Source organism: Oncorhynchus gorbuscha, linkage group LG14 (genome assembly GCF_021184085.1).
Source record: "Oncorhynchus gorbuscha isolate QuinsamMale2020 ecotype Even-year linkage group LG14, OgorEven_v1.0, whole genome shotgun sequence".
NCBI classification, from domain to species: Eukaryota; Metazoa; Chordata; class Actinopteri; order Salmoniformes; family Salmonidae; genus Oncorhynchus; species Oncorhynchus gorbuscha.
The window spans coordinates 10,177,745-10,201,533 of NC_060186.1; the positions used below are offsets into that span (position 1 = coordinate 10,177,745).

At 46.0% G+C, this 23,789-nt stretch overlaps 1 protein-coding gene across 2 annotated transcripts in view; it reads left to right on the forward strand.

Annotated features, from left to right (window-relative positions):
- Window positions 1-11,928, forward strand: part of LOC123994406 (anoctamin-6-like) — a 28,796-nt gene extending 16,868 nt beyond the window's left edge. For both annotated transcript variants that reach the window (XM_046296936.1, XM_046296937.1), the window contains 15 exons: window positions 4,672-4,785; window positions 4,918-5,033; window positions 5,205-5,339; window positions 5,615-5,720; window positions 6,042-6,102; window positions 6,263-6,408; window positions 6,581-6,658; window positions 6,804-7,029; window positions 7,400-7,569; window positions 7,896-7,993; window positions 9,343-9,473; window positions 10,241-10,446; window positions 10,687-10,892; window positions 10,978-11,083; window positions 11,230-11,928. In XM_046296936.1, coding sequence (XP_046152892.1) covers window positions 4,672-4,785; window positions 4,918-5,033; window positions 5,205-5,339; window positions 5,615-5,720; window positions 6,042-6,102; window positions 6,263-6,408; window positions 6,581-6,658; window positions 6,804-7,029; window positions 7,400-7,569; window positions 7,896-7,993; window positions 9,343-9,473; window positions 10,241-10,446; window positions 10,687-10,892; window positions 10,978-11,083; window positions 11,230-11,445 — 2,115 coding nt within the window. In that variant the 3' untranslated portion in view covers window positions 11,446-11,928. The remainder of the gene's footprint in view (window positions 1-4,671; window positions 4,786-4,917; window positions 5,034-5,204; window positions 5,340-5,614; window positions 5,721-6,041; window positions 6,103-6,262; window positions 6,409-6,580; window positions 6,659-6,803; window positions 7,030-7,399; window positions 7,570-7,895; window positions 7,994-9,342; window positions 9,474-10,240; window positions 10,447-10,686; window positions 10,893-10,977; window positions 11,084-11,229) is intronic.
- The last annotated feature ends 11,861 nt before the right edge of the window (window positions 11,929-23,789 follow it).

Sequence of the window (23,789 nt, forward strand, 5' to 3'; positions counted from 1 at the left end):
AGGCAAGGGCTGATTGTTCTAACAATTACCAGAACTTTAAAGAGGAGATGATTCGGGTTTTTGACCGTTCAGTTTTTGGTAGGGAGGCTTCTAGGGCCCTGGCTTCCCTATGCCAAGGTGATCGATCCATAACGGATTACTCTATAGAGTTTCGCACTCTTGCTGCCTCTAGTGACTGGAACGAGCCGGCGCTGCTCGCTCGTTTTCTGGAGGGACTCCACGCAGTGGTCAAAGATGAGATTCTCTCTCGGGAGGTTCCTTCCAGTGTGGACTCTTTGATTGCTCTCGCCATCCGCATAGAACGACGGGTAGATCTTCGTCACCAAGCTCGTGGAAGAGAGCTCGCGTCAACGGTGTTTCCCTGCTCCGCATCGCAACCATCTCCCTCCTCTGGCTCAGAGACTGAGCCCATGCAGCTGGGAGGTATTCGCATCTCGACCAAGGAGAGGGAACGGAGGATCACCAACCGCCTGTGCCTCTATTGCGGATTTGATGGACATTTTGTCAATTCATGTCCAGTAAAGGCCAGAGCTCATCAGTAAGCGGAGGGCTACTGGTGAGCGCTACTACTCAGGTCTCTTCATCTAGATCCTGTACTACTATGTCGGTCCATCTACGCTGGACCGGTTCGGGTGCTACATGCAGTGCCTTGATTGACTCTGGGGCTGAGGGTTGTTTCATGGACGAAGCATGGGCTCGGAAACATGACATTCCTTTCAGACAGTTAGACAAGCCTACGCCCATGTTTGCCTTAGATGGTAGTCATCTTCCCAGTATCAGATTTGAGACACTACCTTTAACTCTCACAGTATCTGGTAACCACAGTGAGACTATTTCTTTTTTGATTTTTCGTTCACGTTTTACACCTGTTGTTTTGGGTCATCCCTGGCTAGTATGTCATAATCCTTCTATTAATTGGTCTAGTAATTCTATCCTATCCTGGAACGTTTCTTGTCATGTGAAGTGTTTAATGTCTGCCATCCCTCCCATTTCTTCTGTCCCCACTTCTCAGGAGGAACCTGGCGATTTGACAGGAGTGCCGGAGGAATATCATGATCTGCGCACGGTCTTCAGTCGGTCCCGAGCCAACTCCCTTCCTCCTCACCGGTCGTATGATTGTAGTATTGATCTCCTTCCGGGGACCACTCCTCCTCGGGGTAGACTATACTCTCTGTCGGCTCCCGAACGTAAGGCTCTCGAGGATTATTTATCTGTGTCTCTTGACGCCGGTACCATAGTGCCTTCTTCCTCTCCGGCCGGGGCAGGGTTCTTTTTTGTTAAGAAGAAGGACGGTACTCTGCGCCCCTGCGTGGATTATCGAGGGCTGAATGACATAACGGTTAAGAATCGTTATCCGCTTCCCCTTATGTCATCAGCCTTCGAGATTCTGCAGGGAGCCAGGTGCTTTACTAAGTTGGACCTTCGTAACGCTTACCATCTCGTGCGCATCAGAGAGGGGGACGAGTGGAAAACGGCGTTTAACACTCCGTTAGGGCATTTTGAGTACTGGGTTCTGCCGTTTGGTCTCGCCAATGCGCCAGCTGTTTTTCAGGCATTAGTTAATGATGTTCTGAGAGACATGCTGAACATCTTTGTTTTTGTCTATCTTGACGATATCCTGATTTTTTCACCGTCACTCGAGATTCATGTTCAGCACGTTCGACGTGTTCTACAGCGCCTTTTAGAGAATTGTCTCTACGTAAAGGCTGAGAAGTGCTCTTTTCATGTCTCCTCCGTTACTTTTCTCGGTTCCGTTATTTCCGCTGAAGGCATTCAGATGGATTCCGCTAAGGTCCAAGCTGTCAGTGATTGGCCCGTTCCAAGGTCACGTGTCGAGTTGCAGCGCTTTTTAGGTTTCGCTAATTTCTATCGGCGTTTCATTCGTAATTTCGGTCAAGTTGCTGCCCCTCTCACAGCTCTTACTTCTGTCAAGACGTGTTTTAAGTGGTCCGGTTCCGCCCAGGGAGCTTTTGATCTTCTAAAAGAACGTTTTACGTCCGCTCCTATCCTCGTTACTCCTGACGTCACTAGACAATTCATTGTCGAGGTTGACGCTTCAGAGGTAGGCGTGGGAGCCATTCTATCCCAGCGCTTCCAGTCTGACGATAAGGTTCATCCTTGCGCTTATTTTTCTCATCGCCTGTCGCCATCTGAGCGCAACTATGATGTGGGTAACCGTGAACTGCTCGCCATCCGCTTAGCCCTAGGCGAATGGCGACAGTGGTTGGAGGGGGCGACCGTTCCTTTTGTCGTTTGGACAGACCATAAGAACCTTGAGTACATCCGTTCTGCCAAACGACTTAATGCCCGTCAAGCTCGTTGGGCGTTGTTTTTAGCTCGTTTCGAGTTTGTGATTTCTTACCGTCCGGGTAGCAAAAACACCAAGCCTGATGCCTTATCCCATCTGTTTAGTTCTTCTGTGGCTTCTACTGATCCCGAGGGGATTCTTCCTTATGGGCGTGTTGTCGGGTTGACAGTCTGGGGAATTGAAAGACAGGTTAAGCAAGCACTCACGCACACTGCGTCGCGCGCGCTTGTCCTAGTAACCTCCTTTTCGTTCCTGTTTCCACTCGTCTGGCTGTTCTTCAGTGGGCTCACTCTGCCAAGTTAGCTGGTCATCCCGGTGTTCGAGGCACTCTTGCGTCTATTCGCCAGCGCTTTTGGTGGCCGACTCAGGAGCGTGACACGCGCCGTTTCGTGGCTGCTTGTTCGGACTGCGCGCAGACTAAGTCGGGTAACTCTCCTCCTGCCGGTCGTCTCAGACCGCTCCCCATTCCTTCTCGACCATGGTCTCACATCGCCCTAGACTTCATTACCGGTCTGCCTTTGTCTGCGGGGAAGACTGTGATTCTTACGGTTGTCGATAGGTTCTCTAAGGCGGCACATTTCATTCCCCTCGCTAAACTTCCTTCCGCTAAGGAGACGGCACAAATCATTATCGAGAATGTGTTCAGAATTCATGGCCTCCCGTTAGACGCCGTTTCAGACAGAGGCCCGCAATTCACGTCACAGTTTTGGAGGGAGTTCTGTCGTTTGATTGGTGCGTCCGTCAGTCTCTCTTCCGGGTTTCATCCTCAGTCTAACGGTCAAGCAGAGAGGGCCAATCAGACGATTGGTCGCATACTACGCAGCCTTTCTTTCAGAAACCCTGCGTCTTGGGCAGAACAGCTCCCCTGGGCAGAATACGCTCACAACTCGCTTCCTTCGTCTGCTACCGGGTTATCTCCGTTTCAGAGTAGTCTGGGTTACCAGCCTCCTCTGTTCTCATCCCAGCTTGCCGAGTCCAGCGTTCCCTCCGCTCAAGCGTTTGTCCAACGTTGTGAGCGCACCTGGAGGAGGGTGAGGTCTGCACTTTGCCGTTACAGGGCACAGACTGTGAGAGCCGCCAATAAACGCAGGATTAAGAGTCCAAGGTATTGTTGCGGCCAGAGAGTGTGGCTTTCCACTCGCAACCTTCCTCTTACGACAGCTTCTCGTAAGTTGACTCCGCGGTTCATTGGTCCGTTCCGTGTCTCCCAGGTCGTCAATCCTGTCGCTGTGCGACTGCTTCTTCCGTGACATCTTCGTCGCGTCCATCCTGTCTTCCATGTCTCCTGTGTCAAGCCCTTTCTTCGCACCCCCGTTCGTCTTCCCTCCCCCTCCCGTCCTTGTCGAGAGCGCACCTATTTACAAGGTACGTAAGATCATGGACATGCGTTCTCGGGGACGGGGTCACCAATACTTAGTGGATTGGGAGGGTTACGGTCCTGAGGAGAGGAGTTGGGTTCCGTCTCGGGACGTGCTGGACCGTTCACTTATTGATGATTTCCTCCGTTGCCGCCAGGATTCCTCCTCGAGTGCGCCAGGAGGCGCTCGGTGAGTGGGGGGTACTGTCATGTTTTGTCTTAGATTGTCTTGTCATTATGCTTTCCCTTCTGTTCGTTTCCCCCTGCTGGTCTTATTAGGTTCGTTCCCTTTTTCTATCCCTCTCTCTCCCCCTCCCTCTCTCTCCTCTCTCTATCGTTCCGTTCCTGCTCCCAGCTGTTCCTATTCCCCTAATCATCATTTAGTCTTCCCACACCTGTTCCTTATCTTTTCCCCTGATTAGAGTCCCTATTTCTTCCCTTGTTTTCCGTTCCTGCCCTGTCGGATCCTTGTCTATTGTTCACCGTGCTGTGTCTATGTATTGCCCTGTCGTGTCGTGTTTCCCTCAGATGCTGCGTGGTGAGCAGGTGTCTGAGTCTGCTACGTTCAAGTGCCTTCCCGAGGCAACCTGCAGTTCTTGATCAAGTCTCCAGTCTGTTCTCGTCATTACGAGTAGTATTATGCCTTTTGTTTGTAAAGTAACTTTACTGGATTAAAAACTCTGTTTTCGCCAAGTCGCTTTTGGGTCCTCATTCACCTGCATAACAATAAGAGGTTAAAGATGCAGCAGCGCACAAGATTTTGATAGAGATGAAAAATAAATCACTAAAAAGCAGTCACCTCATTGACTTTTTTTCGGTAGATTAAGCATCTCAGGTTTCTGATGCTGCTTAATGGTATTGGAAGATATTTGGTCGGTAGACCACTTAGATTGGTTATTCAGCCCTTGCACTACAAAAATATCAATGTACCTATACTTAAAACACAGTGCTAACACTCTTTTTTTTACACTTCAATGATAACAGAATTGTTGGTCTTCCTCCTCAGGCCTACTACATCCTCAGCCGAGCCCCCTATGAGGTGCGAGGGAACATCAAGAAGTTCGGTGTCACCAAGCTGCTCGATGGGGGGGTGTACAAGGCTGCTTATCCCCTGCATGATGTGAGTGGGGATAAAGAGTGGGTTGGCACTAGTAACTGACAACATAGTACATTAAACACCAATGGATCTGTGAAAAGACTGAGCAGTGTTTTTATGGACTTTTTAGTTTTGTTTTCTGTGAACTTACTTTAGTGCAGATTCAACGTCAGGTCGAAGGAAGATGAGTGCCCCAATGAGAGATACCTCCTGTATTACGAGTGGGCTCACCCTAAAAGTTTCTATAAGATGCAGCCACTTGATCTCATAAGGTTCATACTTTAATCTACTTTTGCAAAAAATGCACTTTGCATGCACATCACTGCTTTAGTTTAATAAGGTGTTGAAAATTATTCTTCCGAACAGAATGTGCTTGGAGGCCTAATCATTGTAATTATAGCAAATAAGGGAGGGAAATAATATTTTCTTTAATTTTCTCACAGAAAGTATTATGGGGAGAAGATTGGCATTTACTTTGCTTGGCTGGGCTTCTATACAGCCATGCTCGCCCTCGCTGCTATTGTTGGACTTGGCTGTTTCATTTATGGGTACACGACTCAAGAAACAAGCACCTGGAGGTAAGTTTAAAACTCAAAGAAAGTATTTCAGAAACCCACAACACCATATAAATATATTACAAGTTGCTAAATCTAGTGTATATCAGATTAAGATCAATTAGTGCAGGACAGGACACAAGGTTAAGTAGAGTAAATATAAGTTGCTTGATGTTCCTTCCATGCTGTTCCCTGACACGCTAACAGTGTGAAAACCCAATGATTAACAACTTTGTTGCATTTTGTTGTTGAGTTTTTGGTGAAGTTTAACCCATCTCCTCTGTTCATTTATTGGACAGCAAAGAGGTGTGCGACCCTTTTATTGGAGGAAATATTGTGATGTGTCCGCAGTGTGATAAGGAGTGCACATACTGGAGGCTCAACAGCACCTGTGAATCTTCTAAAGTAAGTATTGCAAATATTAGGGTTCACTAATTCCGGTCCATGGCTGTACACGTTTTTTCTCATTCACTCACATGGTCAATTCAGAGTGATTATGATTATGAAAGTGACTTATATGGATAGTGAGTCCCTTAAAATTCTATTTGCCAATGCTTTTTATGTCAGACTGTTTTCTTAGACTCTTTGGCCCATGAGACATGCTACAAGTCATATTAAACCTTTTTGAACAGGGTTTGTTTTCGTATATATTTACAAAGAGTCATGGATGGAGAGAAAAAAATGATGTGAAAAGCTAAGTATTTCATGAGACCTTGCCTTCCTCAGAAACTGTGCATATTTGATAACTATGGGACGCTCGTGTTTGCTGTCTTTATGGCCATTTGGGGTGAGTCATTTAATTCATTAAACTTATCAAATGTTCAAATGTAGAGGTTTCATAAACTGCATTATTTTATCGATATTAGAGTTTTCCTCAGCACATGCTACAGTCTAGGACCAGGCAAGTAAAATAAAGCTTTACACTCTTGTTCCCGTCCTGGTTCTAGTGACCGTGTTTCTGGAGTTCTGGAAGCGCTACCAGGCAGAGCTGGAGTATGAGTGGGACACCGTGGAGTTCCTGGAGCAGGAGGAGCAACCTCGTCCCGAGTATGAGGCCAAGTGTAACCACGAGAGAATCAACCCTGTCACACGGGTAAGGAAGAGATGTGTTCGCCACACAGTCCCTATGGCGATTCCATAGCGTCAGACTCAGGAGGCCAGATGAACACTCCACAACCGATGATAGTAATGTTATATACTTGTTTTAAAAGGACAGTAATACCTGTATCATTACTTCATTCTAAAACATGTTATTCTTCATTTAGGCAAAAGAGAAAGTACCTTATACAGCCTGTGGACGGTGTATAAGAGTGTCTTTAGGAATTGGGACTGTCTTATTCTGGGTAAAAACTTTTGGATTTCTCTACTGTTATCTTGTTCTGAATAGGCCAATTCATATGCACTCCAACAGCAAAACATGTTTTATATAACCCTAACCTTTGATTCAGGTCTGACCCCTCCACTTCTTGTGTTTGTGCTTGTGTTCAGATTGTGTTGATCCTAGCGTCAGTGGTGGCCATCATCGTATACCGACTGGCAGTGTTCTTCTCATTTTCGACGAGACTCCAGTCTGACCTAAAGGAGCTCGAACCGTTTAAGGAGTATGTGACTGCCCAAATGGCCACCTCCGTCACTGCCTCTATCATCAGCTTCGTAGTAATCATGGTGCTCAACATCCTGTATGAGAGGGTTGCCATCTGGATCACTGACTTTGGTGAGACGCCCCAATGTCAAACAATGTCAAACAGGAAATATGTTGTTTGCTATACAGAACTATGCTGTTTCTCAAACCGCTTTCAGACAAGGGCTAATATTCACTCAAACATGCCGTAGCAAGGTTTATGCAGTGCCCCAAACATTCTGCAATTATACCATGGTATGAGTAAATATTGCACGCCAATAGGTCTGAAGTAATCCAAATATATGTATGCCAACAGATTTATACAGAAATTAGCACCACCACAATAGCCATTAGCTGATGTCCTTATCCAGAGTCACTTGCAGAATATGGACACAGCAAAAGCTTGATTTAAGCCTGATGTTTTTTTGATGAGACTGAGAAGATGCCTTACTTCATTTTAAAGAGCTACCAAGGACCAAGACGGATTATGAGAACAGTCTGACTCTGAAGATGTTCCTGTTCCAGTTTGTCAACTACTACTCCTCCTGCTTCTACATTGCCTTTGCCAAAGGGAAAGTGGTTGGTTACCCTGGACAACCTGTTTACCTGCTGGGCAAGTACAGGAATGAGGAGGTACGTACGCCTATCAGTTGACTGAAAGATCAGTTGATTGAAGGCTCAGTTGATTGGAGATTGGTGCTTGGTACTGTGTTATCACATATTCTGTATGACAGTGTTTTAATTTTCCACTTCGCTTGTGTTCTAACGTCGTTGCCAAATTATTAGCTGTTGCATTCTGTGGCCTTTGTGTTTGACTAAAAGAGACCTTCATATCTAAAATGAATGAACCTGGAAATCTTCCACTAAATACAAGTTGTTTGAATGGAGGTGCTTAATCATGTAATACTACAAGATGGCCGACATTGGTTGATGCATTGTTTGTGTCTCATCCTTACCAGTGTGATCCAGGAGGATGCCTGATTGAATTGACAACCCAGCTTACTGTCATCATGGGCGGTAAAGCCATCTGGAATAACATTCAGGAGGTGTTGCTGCCGTAAGTTTTTGGTTCAATGCAAGAACAAAATGGCCAACCACATCAGCTCTCTAGGAGCCCAGCAACCGTAAAGTTTCCCAGTTACATTGGATCAGGGTTGGTTCAATGGAAGAACAAAATGGCCAACCACATCAGCTCTCTAGGAGCCCAGCAACCATACAGTTTCTCAGTTACATTGGATCAGGGTTGGTTCAATGGAAGAACAAAATGGCCAACCACATCAGCTCTCTAGGAGCCCAGCAACCGTAAAGTTTCCCAGTTACATTGGATCTGGGTTGGTTCAATGGAAGAACAAAATGGCCAACCACATCAGCTCTCTAGGAGCCCAGCAACCGTAAAGTTTCCCAGTTACATTGGATCAGGATTGGTTCAATGGAAGAACAAAATGGCCAACCACATCAGCTCTCTAGGAGCCCAGCAACTGTAAAGTTTCCCAGTTACATTGGATCAGGATTGGTTCAATGGAAGAACAAAATGGCCAACCACATCAGCTCTCTAGGAGCCCAGCAACCGTAAAGTTTCCCAGTTACATTGGATCAGGATTGGTTCAATGGAAGAACAAAATGGCCAACCACATCAGCTCTCTAGGAGCCCAGCAACCGTAAAGTTTCCCAGTTACATTGGATCAGGGTTGGTTCAATGGAAGAACAAAATGGCCAACCACATCAGCTCTCTAGGAGCCCAGCAACTGTAAAGTTTCCCAGTTACATTGTATCAGGGTTGGTTCAATGGTTTATTCCATCCCAACTCAAAATGGAATACCCCCTTATCTTCAAGTGTATCTGTATTCAGACATCATGATTATCTGATTCAGAGAGCAAACATAAAGGTGTCTTTTTGTTGGCACTAACGGAGACTAACTCCACCATGGCTTATTGGCCAAAGCCTGTGGGGAAATGAATGTTTTTGTTCGGTTTCTGGATAAATGCCAAAAACACAGGCTTAAGAGATCTGATACGTTTTGTTCTATGAGATCATCTTCATCAGCTAACATCACTTTTTGTGATTTTTAAAAAGCATTTATGTAATCAAAACAAAAACATAAAGCACATAAAGGCTTCATAATTCATTAAGGTCATGTTAACTGACTGATATTATCTCATTGGACAAAACATATAATATCTTCTAATCCTATTTCAACCTCAGACCTTATTTTCGGCGTTTATCCCAAAACCCCATTCTTTCCCTATTAATTTTCCCCATAGGAAATGCTAACAAATGTTAGTTTTTTAGGATTTTCCCCTTAGAAAATGCTAACTCATTTCCGTTTTTTTTAGGACTACAAGCTGGCGAGCTCTATTACCTTGTTATAAGCATCATGATTCTGCGATTGACATGTTTCTCATCAGGTGGATGAAGAATTTGATATTCCGCTACTGCACACGTGTGGGGTCTGAAAAGGTGATTCCTCGCTGGGAGCAGGACTATCAGCTGCAGCCCATTGGGAAGCTGGGCCTCTTCTATGAATACCTGGAGATGGGTAAGATATGAAGAATGAGGCAAACTCTCTCCCTCTCTCCCACCCTAGCCCCTATCCCCTGGAACCTCCGTAGATCTGAGAGGATTGGATAGGTGTGGACACAATATGGTGGCAGCTATATGCTCGGGTAGTTTTTTAAGCTGATCCTGCTATTTTTTTTGGACTCTGTCTCTGTGCACTTACTTAATCTAGAAGGGTTGGATGGACATAAGCTATATGGTGCAAATCCCCCCTAGATACTATCATAGTATCAGATTCCCCCCTAGCTAGCCTATCAGCTACTAGCTATCATAGGCTAGCTAGAGGGGAACCTGATACTATCAGCCACTATCACAGTATCAGGTTGCCCCTAGCTAGCCTATCAGCTACTATCATAGGCTAGCTAGGAGGAACCTGATACTATGATAGTAGCTGATAGGCTAGCTAGGAGGAACCTGATACTATCAGCTAATATCATAGTATCAGATTCCCCCTAGCTAGCCTATCAACTACTAACTATCATAGTACCAGGTTCCCCTCTAGCTAGCCTATCAGCTACTATCATAGTGTAGTGTCAGATTCCCACCTAGCTAGCCTATCAACTACTATCATAGTATCAGGTTCCCGCCTGGCTAACCTCTGAGCTACTAACTATCATAGTATCAGGTTGCCCCTAGCTAGTCTATCAGCTACTATCATAGTATCAGGTTCCCAGATCTATTGATGTAAAGGCTTTTTTTCTGCAGTGATCAAATTTGGCTTTGTGTCTGCGTGGCTTTTTCCTACAGTGATCCAGTTTGGATTTGTGACTCTGTTCGTGGCCTCCTTCCCCCTGGCTCCTGTCCTGGCTCTGGTCAATAACCTCTTTGAGATCCGGGTGGACGCCTGGAAGATCATCACCCAGTTCCGCCGCATGGTTCCAGAGAAGGCCCAAGACATCGGGGCGTGGCAACCCATTCTCCAAGGTGTCGCCATCTTGGCTGTGGCATCAAATGTGAGTGATGGCTCCTCCATTGGATTATGAAGTATTATGAAACATACATATATTTTTTAAGATGACGTATTTATCTTGGTTTATTCTCCATTGCATAATCCCATCACTGGATGTCAGTCATATGATTTGATTGTTACCATGCTGATGTAGTGACATTCTTAGAAAGATTATAATTCATCTAATATGATGAGCACCAGTTTAAAGTGCACTGTCTCCTCCACTTCCCTGTCTCTCTGCCAGGCCATGATCATTGCCTTCACATCAGACATGATCCCACGATTGGTTTACTACTGGTCTTTCTCTGTGTATCCCTATGGAGACCATTCCAGTCACACCATGCAGGGCTACATCAACAACACACTCTCTGTGTTCGACATCCAGGACTTCTCCAACCAGAGCCGGCCCTTGCAAACACCTTACTGGTTCAATAACAGCACCACCTGCAGGTAATGTGAATGTATATGAGAGGGGTTTCAATGAAATCGTGTTAGACATTGAAATAGTTCATGCAGTCTCTCTGTCATACTTTAGATATCGAGATTTCAGATACCCACCAGGACACCACAGACAATATGAATACAGTATCTACTACTGGCATGTGATAGCTGCCAAGATGGCTTTCATAATAGTTGTAGAGGTGAGTAGAAATTTCTCTGAAACGTTGCTTTGACCTGATTTTTCTTTCTACTGTATAGTCTAATGCCAGATGGACATTTTCTAGCCTTTCAAGAAATCCTAATAATGTTTTCCCTCCTTCCGACCCTTATACCCTTGTCCCCTCAGCACATTGTATACCTGACCAAGTTCGTTCTGTCCTACGTGATCCCGGACGTGCCTTACACAGTGAGGGAACAGATCAAACGAGAGAAGTACTTGAGCCAGGTCATCCTTCACGAGACCAACCTCAAACTGGTGACCAAACGCTTAAAGCCTGTCGGTGATAAGATACTTAAACACAATGAGGACAAGGAGGAGGAGATTATGGACCTTTACTTTTAATCTCTGAAACTTTGTCAGAGAAGAGAGAGTCCTGCCTTTGTCAGGACCTACCATATTTCCAAGTATTGTTGAGCAGCTAAAGATATATTCAATACATGTTTTAATAGCTTTAATTAATATGAATTAATATTATTAGTAGCTTAATAGCTTGGTGGGGACTACGACTAACCAAACCAGCCATGAAGCTCAGCTCTGTTGCTCAAATCTTTGGATCTATTGCATATTTAGCACTTATATGTCACTGATTGTTACATGTACACTGTTACATTTAATGTGTCTTGTATTTTTACAATGATGACATTTTTTTGGAGGTCTTAACTTAGACACTTCCGGGAGGAACACAACAGTGCCTGGGTGTTACATACAGCACATGTATACACTGTTACATTTAATGTGTCTTGTAATGTTAAAATTCAGATTCAATGCCATATGGAAGACTATGAATGACAACAATACTTTTCTTATTTAAACAAAGCATACAGATTTTTTATACAATTTGTGGCCTAGGCCTATCCAAACATTTCTAATACTCAAGGTGTGCTGGATTTAGTCAGGAATAATTCCAAAAGCTCAAATTGCATGAACCAGGCAAGCCATCAAGTATGGAAGCTCGTTCCCGCCACCCAGAAAAAAACATCTGACTACGAGTTATGAGATACTAAGGTATAATTATGAGATAGAAAGTCAAAATTATGAGATAAAATGTCTGGATCATGGACATTGAACAGTCCTGCAGGTCGACCCCTTTTAACATTTACATTACATTTAAGTCATTTAGCAGACACTCTTATCCAGAGCGACTTACAAATTGGTGCATTCACCTTATGACATCCAGTGGAACAGTCACTTTACAATAGTGCATCTAAATCTTAAAGGGGGGGGGGGGGGGGGGGGATACTTATCCTATCCTAGGTATTCCTTAAAGAGGTGGGGTTTCAGGTGTCTCCGGAAGGTGGTGATTGACTCCGCTGTCCTGGCGTCGTGAGGGAGTTTGTTCCACCATTGGGGGGCCAGAGCAGCGAACAGTTTTGACTGGGCTGAGCGGGAGCTGTACTTCCTCAGTGGTAGGGAGGCGAGCAGGCCAGAGGTGGATGAACGCAGTGCCCTTGTTTGGGTGTAGGGCCTGATCAGAGCCTGGAGGTACTGAGGTGCCGTTCCCCTCACAGCTCCGTAGGCAAGCACCATGGTCTTGTAGCGGATGCGAGCTTCAACTGGAAGCCAGTGGAGAGAACGGAGGAGCGGGGTGACGTGAGAGAACTTGGGAAGGTTTAACACCAGACGGGCTGCGGCGTTCTGGATGAGTTGAAGGGGTTTAATGGCACAGGCAGGGAGCCCAGCCAACAGCGAGTTGCAGTAATCCAGACGGGAGATGACAAGTGCCTGGATTAGGACCTGCGCCGCTTCCTGTGTGAGGCAGGGTCGTACTCTGCGGATGTTGTAGAGCATGAACCTACAGGAACGGGCCACCGCCTTGATGTTGGTTGAGAACGACAGGGTGTTGTCCAGGATCACACCAAGGTTCTTAGCGCTCTGGGAGGAGGACACAATGGAGTTGTCAACCGTGATGGCGAGATCATGGGACGGGCAGTCCTTCCCCGGGAGGAAGAGCAGCTCCGTCTTGCCGAGGTTCAGCTTGAGGTGGTGATCCGTCATCCACACTGATATGTCTGCCAGACATGCAGAGATGCGATTCGCCACCTTGTCATCAGAAGGGGGAAAGGAGAAGATTAGTTGTGTGTCGTCTGCATAGCAATGATAGGAGAGACCATGTGAGGTTATGACAGAGCCAAGTGACTTGGTGTATAGCGAGAATAGGAGAGGGCCTAGAACAGAGCCCTGGGGGACACCAGTGGTGAGAGCGCGTGGTGAGGAGACAGATTCTCGCCACGCCACCTGGTAAAGGGGCAATCTGGGATTCACACAATAACAAAGCTTCTCCCACCACAGCTGAGGAATGGGGCAGGAGAAATGTAACCAATCTCAAATACATAGACACAAGGACTCACATATGGAAGCAGGACTGACCATCCATCAGATACAAATGATATTTTTAACCATGTTTTGAAGCAATACTGTGTTGTTTACAATTACATAGTTTACGCACAATAGAGTAAACCAATCTTATATTTTGGGTTCTGATTGGGTAACTAATTTCTAAGTTACACTGTACAAAACTGAGTGTACAAAACATATTTCCATGACCAGGTGAATCCAGGTGAAAGCTATGATTCCTTATTGATCTTCCACTTCAAACTTTGAGTCATGGATTGTGTATGTATGCCATTCAGAGGGTGAATGGGCAAGACAAAATATTTAAGTGCCTTTGAATGGGGGGGTATAGTAGTAGGTGCCAGGTGCATTGGTTTGAGTGTCAAGAACTTCAACGCTACAAGGTTTTTCACGCTCAACAGTTTCCCGCGTGTATCAAGAATGGTGCATCACCCAAAGGACATCCAGCCAACTTGACACAACTGTGGAAAGCATTGAAGTCAACATGGGCCAGCATCCCTGTGGACCGCTTTCGACACCTTGTAGAGTCCATGACCCAACAAATTGAGGCTGTTCTGAGGGCAAAAGGGAGTGCAACTCAATATTAGGAAGGTGTTCCTAATGTTTTGTACATATTAATTAACTCTGATGTCAACCAATGTCATCAAACAGGCACCAACTCACATCAACAAAACTTTTCAATACGTTAATATTGAACAATATCACCACAATCTCTCTTTCTTACACACACACAATGTGTGATTGACTAGGATATGCATAAGGTTATCTTATTTCTTATTTCTTTATTTTATTTCACCTTTATTTAACCAGGTAGGCAAGTTGAGAACAAGTTCTCATTTACAATTGCAACCTGGCCAAAATAAAGCAAAGCAGTTCGACAGATACAACGACACAGAGTTACACATGGAGTAAAACAAACATACAGTCAATAATACAGTATAAACAAGTCTATATACAATGTGAGCAAATTAGGTGAGAAGGGAGGTAAAGGCAAAAAAGGCCATGGTGGCAAAGTAAATACAATATAGCAAGTAAAACACTGGAATGGTAGTTTTGCAATGGAAGAATGTGCAAAGTAGAAATAAAAATAATGGGGTGCAAAGGAGCTAAATAAATAAATTAAATACAGTTGGGAAAGAGGTAGTTGTTTGGGCTAAATTATAGGTGGGCTATGTACAGGTGCAGTAATCTGTAAAATGCTCTGACAGTTGGTGCTTAAAGCTAGTGAGGGAGATAAGTGTTTCCAGTTTCAGAGATTTTTGTAGTTCGTTCCAGTCATTGGCAGCAGAGAACTGGAGTTGAGTTAACTTAAGTTGAGGGCCTGATGGAAAGTGTACATTGGATTTATATGATACAGATCGCCTGAATGAATCTCATAATAATGACTTACTATCATATAATTATGACTTACTATGTCATAACTCTGAGTCAGATTTTATTTTTGGTGGTGGGAACGGGCTCCCATACAAACTCACGGTCACCTCAAGTATTTACATGAACATTTTTGACATATGTATTTGATTTTAAGCATTTTGATGGAAGTCTATCGCCATAGACTAACCTCTTATATAACCTCTCTGTCACGTTCGTTGAATGGAGGAGACCAAGGCGCAGCGTGTTGTGAATACATTCTTCTATTTATTACACTAAACAAACAATACAAAACAACAAAAACGAATGTGACGCTATATATAAACAAGTGCAGACACAGGCAACATACAAAACCCATAGACAGGAACAAAAACACATACATCACCCATGTCACACCCTGACCTAACCAAAAATAAAGAAAACAAAGAATACTAAGGTCAGGGCGTGATAGTACCCCCCCCCCCTAAAAAAGGTGTGGATTCCCGGCCGCACACCTAAGCCTATATGGGAGGGTCTGGGTGGGCATAACTCAGAGGTGGAGGTTCTGGCTCGGCACACTTACTTAATGTCTCTGGAGCGGGAACCGCCAACCACGGACTTGAGGATGCCACTGGACTGATGGTCGAGTCTGGAGTGAGTGGCGCCTCTGGATTGGAGGGAGATTCTGGCGGATCCGGATTGGAGGGAGATTCTGGCGGATCCGGACTGGAGGGAGACTCTGGCGGATCCGGACTGTAGGGAGACTCTGGCGGATCCGGACTGTGACCAGTCGTGGTAGGTTCCGGACTGTGACCCGTCATGGTAGGTTTCGGACTGTGACCCGTCGTAGGAGGTTCCGGTCTGTAGACTGTCGCCGGACGCTCTGGACTGGGTACTGTTGCCGGACGCTCTAGACTGGGTACTGTTGCCGGACGCTCTGGACTGGGTACTGTCGCCTGGACGCTCTGGACTGGGTACTGTCGCCGGACGCTCTGAACTGGCGAGGTGCACTGTAGGCCTGGTGCGTGGTGCCGGCACTGGTGTTGGATGTCATAAGGTGAATGCACCAATTTGTAAGTCGCTCTGGATAAGAACGTTTGCTAAATGACTTTAATGTAATGTAATGTTACCGGGCTGAGGACACGCACCTCATGGAGAGTGCGAGAAGGAGGAACAGGGCGTACAGGGCTCTGGAGACGCACAGGAAGCATGGTGCGTGGTGTTGGCACTGGTACTGGGCTGGGGAGCAGGCACAGGACGTACTGAGCTGTGGAGGCGTACTGGAGGTCTGGAGTGTAGAGCTGACACAACCCATCCTGGCTGGATGTTTATACTTGCCCTGCAAATGCAGGGCGCTGTGCAGAGTCACAGTACGCAGAGCCGGCGCGGTATATCCTGGTCCATGGAGGTATACTGGAGACCAGGAGTGCTGATCAGGCACCCTCCTTCCTTGCTGGATGTACATTCTAGCCCGGCAAATGCGAGGAGCTGGAATAGAGCGCACCGGGCTGGAAATGCACACTGGAGACACCGTGCGTTCCACTGCATAACACAGTGCCAGAACAGTAACAGCTCCCCACGGTAAGGAGGAGTTGGCTTAGGTCTCCTACCCCTTAGCCCCTCGGGCTTCTGTGCTAGCCGTGTACCCTTATATCGTCGCCGTTCCTCCATTCTCCTGTATCCCTCCGCGCACTGTTCCATAGAATCCCAAGCTGGCTTTGGTACTCTCCCTGGATCGATCGACCACCTCTCTATCTCCTCCCAGGTTGTTACCCACTCATTCTTCTCTCGGTTCCATTCTTCCACAAAGTGCTGTTCCTCCCTTTCACGCTGCTTGGTCCTTGTTTGGTGGGTTATTCTGTCACGTTCGTTGAATGGAGGAGACCAAGGCGCAGCGTGATGTGAATACATTCTTCTATTTATTAACGGAGAAACACTAAACAAACTATACAAAAAAACAAAAACGAACGTGACGCTATATATAAACAAGTGCAGACACAGGCAACTAACCATAGACATACAAAACCCCTAGACAGGAACAAAAACACATACATCATCCATGTCACACCCTGACCTAACCAAAATAATAAAGAAAACAAAGAATACTAAGGTCAGGGCGTGACACTCTCAATACACGTTGCTGTATTATATTGTGATTTGTTTTAAACCAAAGGTATATATGAACTAACAATCTGCCCCTGTACAATATTTGTCATTCAAGTATTTTGTCTAGTGTATTGTAATTTGCTCTCTCTTCTCTCTATCGTGAATTCACCGTGCTGTGTTTGTGTATCGCCCTGTCGTGTCGTGTTTTCCTCCAGATGCTGCAATCATGGTTCAAGTTCTCCCAGCTGTTCCTATTCCCCTAATCAATCATTTAGTCTTCACCTGTTTTTTGTCCCTATTTCTTCTTTGTGGTTCCTGTCCTGTCGGTTCCTTGTCTAGAATTCACCGTGCTGTGTTTGTGTATCGCCCTGTCGTGTCGTGTTTTTCCTCAGATGCTGCGTGGTGAGCAGGTGTCTGAGTCTGTCTGGTTCAAGTGCCTTCCCGAGGCAACCTGCTGTTCACCTGCTGTTCAAGATCAAACTCTGTCTAATCAAAATTCTTTGTATTTTATCGAGAATGGGGCACAGCTATCTGGGAGGCAAGGGCTGATTGCTCTAACAAGTTCCAGAACTTTGTGAACGATTGTGTTGGCATGGACTCTTTGATTCGCCATCAATATTCAGGTCTACAGCTGGGAGGGATTCATCTTCGACTAAGGAAAAGTTGCTGGACATTTTGTTAATTCATGTCCAGTAAAAGCCAGAGCTCATCTGTAAGCGGAGGGCTACAGGTGAGCGCAACTACTCAAGTCTCTCCATCAAGATCCTGTACTACTTTGTCGGTCCATCTACGCTGGACCGGTTCGGGTGCTACATGAGTGCCTTGATAGACTCTGGGGCTGAGGGTTGTTTCATGGAGAAGCATGGGTTCGGAGCATGACATTCCTTTCAGAGAGTTAGAAGCCTGCCCATGTTGCATTTTAGATGGTAGTCATCTTCCCAGTTCAGATTTGAGACACTACCTTTGGCCCTCACAGTATCTGGTAACACAGTGAGACTATTTCTTTTTTGAACCGTTTACACCTGTTGTTTTGGGTCAAGTATGTCATAATCCTTCTATTAATTGGTCTAGTAATTCTATCCTATCCTGGAACGTTTCACTTCTCAGGAGGAACCTGGCGTGACAGGAGTGCTCATGATCTATGTCCGAGTTCGTATGATTGTAGTATTGATCTCCTTCCGGGGACCACTCCTCCTCGGGGTAGACTATACTCTCTGTCGGCTCCCATGTACAGGCTCTCGAGGATTATTTGTCTGTGTCTCTTGACGACCGGTACCATAGTGCCTTCTTCCTCTCCGGCCGGGGCGGGGGTTCTTTTTGTTAAGAAGAAGGACGGTACTCTGCGCCCCTCGTATATCGAGGCTGAATGATGAATCGTTATCCGCTCCCTTATGTCATCAGCCTTCGAGATTCTGCAAGGGAGCCAACAGGGCTCCTGAACGCTTACCATCTCGTGCGCATCACGAGTGGCACTCCGTTAGGGCATTTTGAACCGGGTTCTGCACAATGCGCCAGCTGTTTTTCAGGCATTAGTTAATGATGTGACATGCTGAACATCTTTGTTTTTGTCTATCATTGATATCCTGACGTCACTGAGATTCATGTTCAGCACAGCGCCTTTTAGAGAATTGTCTCTACGTAAAGTCTGAGAAGTGCTCTTTTCATGTCTCCTCCGTTACTTTTTCGGCGTTATTTGCTGAAGGCATTCAGATGGATTCCCTAAGGTCCAAGCTGTCAGTGATTGGCCCGTTCAAGGTCACGTGTCGAGTTGCAGCGCTTTTAGGTTTGCATTTCTATCGGCGTTTCATTCGAACGGTCAAGTTGCTGCCCCTCTCACAGCTCTTACTTCTGTCAAGGGCTTCAGGGCTTTTGAACGTTTCGTCCGCTCCTATCCTGTTACTACGTCACTAGACAATTCATTGTCGAGGTTGCCTTGTAATTCCCAGCGCTTTCTGACGTAAGGTTCATCCTTGCGTCATCGCCTGTCGCCATCTGAGCGCAACTATGATGTGGGTAACCGTGAACTGCTCGCCATCCTTTAAGGCGAATGGCGACTGCGACCGTTCCTTTTGTCGTTTGGACAGACCATAAGAACCTTGAGTACATCCGTTGAGGATTGGAGTTTGTGATTTCTTACCGTCCGGGTAGCAAGAACACCAAGCCTCAAACTGATCCCGAGGGATTCTTCCATGGGCGTGTTGTCGGGTTAACAGTCTGGGAATTGAAAGACAGGTTAAGCAAGCACTCACGCACACTGCGTCGGGCTGTCCTAGTAACCTCCTTTTCGTTCCTGTTTCCACTCGTCTGGCTGTTCTTCAGTGGGCTCACTCTGTTAGCTGGTCATCCCTTGTTTGGTGCGTCTATTCGCCAGCGCTGACTCAGGACGTACAGCGCCGTTTCGTGGCTGTTGAATGGTCGGGTAACTCTCCTCCTGCCGGTCGTCTCAGACCGCTCCCCATTCCTTCCGACCATGGTCTCACATCGCCCTAGACCATTACCGGTCTGCCTTTGTCTGCGGGGAAGACTGTGATTCTTACGGTTGTCGATATAAGGCGGCACATTTCATTCCCCTCGCTAAACTTCCTTCTAAGGAGACGGCACAAATCATTATCATTCAGTTGCCTCCGTCAGGGTTTCAGACAGAGAGTCACAGTTTTGTTCTGTCGTTTGATTGGTATCAGTCTCTCTTCCGGGTTTCATCCCCAGTCTAACGGTCAAGCAGAAAACATACTACGAGCCTTTCTTTCAGAAACCCTGCGTCTTGGGCAGAACAGCTCCCCTATAGGCAGCTATACTCAGCTTCCTTCGTCTGCTCGGGTTATCTCCGTTTCAAGTAGTCTGGGTTAGAAGGCAGCGTTTGTCCAACGTTGTGAGCGCACCTGGAGGAGGGTGAGGTCTGCACCGTTACAGGGCACAGACTGAGAGCCGCCAAAAACCCCAGGATTCAAGGTATTGTGGCCAGGATCAAAAGTTGATGTCCGTTCCGTGTCTCCCAGGTACATCAATCCTGTCGCTGTGCCTGACATCTTCGTCGCGTCCCCTGTCTTCCATGTCTCCTGTAACCAAAAGTCTTCCCTCCCCCTCCCGTCCTTGTGAGCGCACCTATTTACAAGGTACATAAGATCATGGACATGCGTTCTCTGGGGACGGGGTCACCTACTTAGTGGATTGGGAGGGTTACGGTCCAGTTGGGTTCCGTCTCGGGACGTGCTGTTCACTGTGATGATTTCCTCCGTTGCCGCCAGAGTGCGCCAGGAGGCGCTCGGTGAGTGGGGGGTACTGTCATGTTTTGTCATTTATTATCTTGTCTTGTCCCTGTGCTTCCCATTCTATTCGGCTGTATCTATCCCTCTCTCTCCCCTCCCTCTCAATCGTTCCGTTCCTGCTCCCAGCTGTTCCTATTCCCCTAATCAATCATTTAGTCTTCCCACACCTGTTGATCCTTTCCCCTGGAATTTCTTCCTTTGTGTTCCGTTCCTGTCCTGTCGGTTCCTTGTCTAACATTCGTGCTGTGTTTGTGTATCGCCCTGTGTGTTTTCCTCAGATGCTGCGTGGTGAGCAGGTGTCTGAGTTGTCTGGTTCAAGTGCCTTCCCGAGGATGTTCACCTGCTGTTCAAGATCGAGTCTCCAGTTTTAGTGAAAGTTGTGTTTTTTGTTTGTATTTACTTTACTGGATTAAAGACTCTGTTTTCGCCAAGTCGCTTTTGGGTCCTCTTTCACCTGCATGACAGTTATTCCAAATCTAATCAAAATTCTTTGTATTTTATATAGAACTGTGATTGTGTTGGTCATCATTTCAATATTCAGGTCAGATACAGCTCATCTTCCAAAAAACTGCACGTGTAATGATGCTATAATTGCATATCTGTGCTATTATAGCGTCTGTGACTGCATTTTAAAGTAGTTCGTTTTCTTTGGCTGATTTCTCCTAACTCATAGGAATCCCCACCCAATTGACGACTTTAAAATGGTGGAAGCTCTCAATGGCAATGTCCATGTTAAAACGGGTTATATGCATGATGAGTCCTCTATCTATCTCTATGACAACAGGGCTCCTGAGTGGCGCAGCAGTCTAAGGCACTGCATCTCAGTGCTAGAGGCATCACAGACCCTGGTTTGATTCCAGGCTGTATCACAACCGGCCATGATTGGGAGTCCCATAGAGCGGTGCACAATTGGCCCAGTGTCGTCCTGCAATCGGTCAGGATGTTCTCGACGTTGCAGCTGTAGAACTTTTTGAGGATTTATGCCAAAACTTTTCAGTCTCCTGAGGGGGAAAATGTTTTGTCGTGCCCTCTTCACGACTGTCTTGGTGTGTTTGAACCATGATAGTGTGTTGGGGATGTGGACTACAGCCCCATCGATGTTAATGGGGGCCTGTTCGGCCCGCCTTTTCCTGTAGTAGATGATCATCTTCTTTGTCTTGATCACGTTGAGGGAGAGGTTGTTGTCGTGGCACCACACGGCCAGGCCTCTGACCTCCTCCCTATAAGCTGTCTCGTCGTTGTCAGTAATCAGGCCTATCACAGTTGTGTCATATGCAAACTTAATGATGGTGTTGGAGTCGTGCCTGGCCATGCAGTCATGAGTGAACAGGAAGTACAGAAGGGGCCTGAGCACACACCCCTGAGGGGCCCCAGTGTTGAGGATCAGAGTGGTGGATGTGTTGTTACCTCCCCTTACCACATGGGTGGCGGCCCGTCAGGAAGTCCATGATCCAGTTGCAGGGGGAGGTGTTTAGTCCCAGGGTCCTTAGCTTTGTGATGAGCTTTGAGGGCACTATGGTGTTGAACGCTGAACTGTTGTCAATTAATAGCATTCTCACATAGGTGTTCCTTTTGTCCAGGTGTGACAGGGCAGTGTGGAGTAGTGCAATAGAGATTGCATCATCAGTGGATCTGTTGGTGCAGTATGCAAATTGGAGTGGGTCTAGGGTTTCTGGGATAGTGGTGTTGATGTGAGCCATGACCAGTCTTTCAAAGCATTTCATGGCTACAGACGTGAGTGCTACCGGTCGGTAATCATTTAGGCAGGTTACGTTAGTGTCCTTGGGCACAGGGACTATGGTGGTCTGCTTGAAACATGTTGGTATTACCTCTCCGACAGGGAGAGGTTAAAAATGTCAGTGAAGACAATTGCCAGTTGGTCAGTGCATGCTCGGAGCACACGTCCTGGTAATCCGTCTGGTCCTGCGGCCTTGTGAATGTTGACGAGTTTCAAGGTCTTACTCACATTGGCTACAGAGAGTGTGATCACACAGTCATCTGGAACAGCTGATGCTATCATGCATGTTTCAGTGTTTCTTGCCTCAAAGTGTGCATAGAAGTAATTTATCTTGACTGGTAGGCTTGTGTCACTGGACAGCTCGTGGCTGTGCTTCTCTTTGTAGTCTGTAATAGTTAGCAAACCCTGCCACATCCAACGAGCGTCGGAGCCGGTGTAGTACGATTCAATCTTAGTCCTGTATTGACACTTTGCCTGTTTAATGGCTTGTCTGAGGGCATAGCAGGATTTCCATTCAGCTTCCGGGTTAGAGTTCCGCTCCTTGAAAGTGGCAGCTCTACCCTTTAGCTCAATGTGGATGTTGCCTGTAATCCATTGTTTCTTGTAGGGGTATGTACATACAGTCACTGTGGGCACGACATCATCGATACACTTATTGATGAAGCCAGTGACTGATGTATTGTACTCCTCAATGCCGTCAGAAGAATCCTGGAACATATTCCAGTCTGTGCTAACAAAACAGTCCTGTAGTTTAGCATCTGATTCATCTGAACACTTTTTTATTGACCGAGTCACTGGTGATTGCTGTTTTAGTTTTTGCAGGAATCAGGAGGACAGAATTATGGTCAGATTTACCAAATGTAGAGCGAGGGAGTATAATGGCAGATTTCCTCCTCTTCGTCTGAAGAGGAGTAAGGATCGGACCAAGATGCAGCGTGGTAAGTGTTCATGACGATTTTAATAACAAAAGCACTGAACACTATGAAATACAAAAACAATATACGTGAAATAACAAAACCGAAACTGTACCGTGTAGTGAAAAACACAGACACGGAAACAAACACCCACAAACCAACAGTGAAACCCAGGCAACCTAAGTATGATTCTCAATCAGAGATAACTAACTACACCTGCCTCTGATTGAGAACCATACTAGGCTGAACACAGAAATAGAAAAACATAGAAATACAAAACATAGACTGCCCACCCAAACTCACGCCCTGACCATACTAAATAAAGACAAAACAAAGGAAAATACAGGTCAGAATGTGACAGGGAGAGCTTTGTACGTGTCTCTGTGTGTGGAGTAAAGGTGGTCTAGAGTTTTTTTCCCCTCTGGTTGCACATATAACATGCTGGTAGAAATTAGGTCAAATGGATTTAAGTTTCCCGGCATTAAAGTCCCCGGCCACTAGGAGCGCCACCTCTGGATGTGCATTTTTCCTGTTTGCTTATGGCTGTATACAGCTTATTGAGTGCAGTCTAAGTGCCAGCATCGGTTTGTGGTGGTAAATAGACAGCTCCGAAGAATATAGATGAAAACTCTTTCAGTTGATTGTGTGGTCTACAGCTTATCATGAGATACTCAGGCGAGAAAAACCTTGAGACTTCCTTAGATATCGTGCACCAGCTATTGTTTACAAATATACATAGAGCGCTACCCCTTGTTTTACCAGAGGCTGCTGTTCGATCCTGCCGATACAATGTATAACCCACCAGCTGTATGTTATTCATGTCGTCATTCAGCCATGACTCGGTGAAACATAAGATATTACAGTTTTCAATGTTCCGTTGGTAGGATATATGTGCTTGTAGTTTGTCTATTTCATTATCCAATGACTGTACACTGGCTAATAGTACCGATGGTAAAGGCA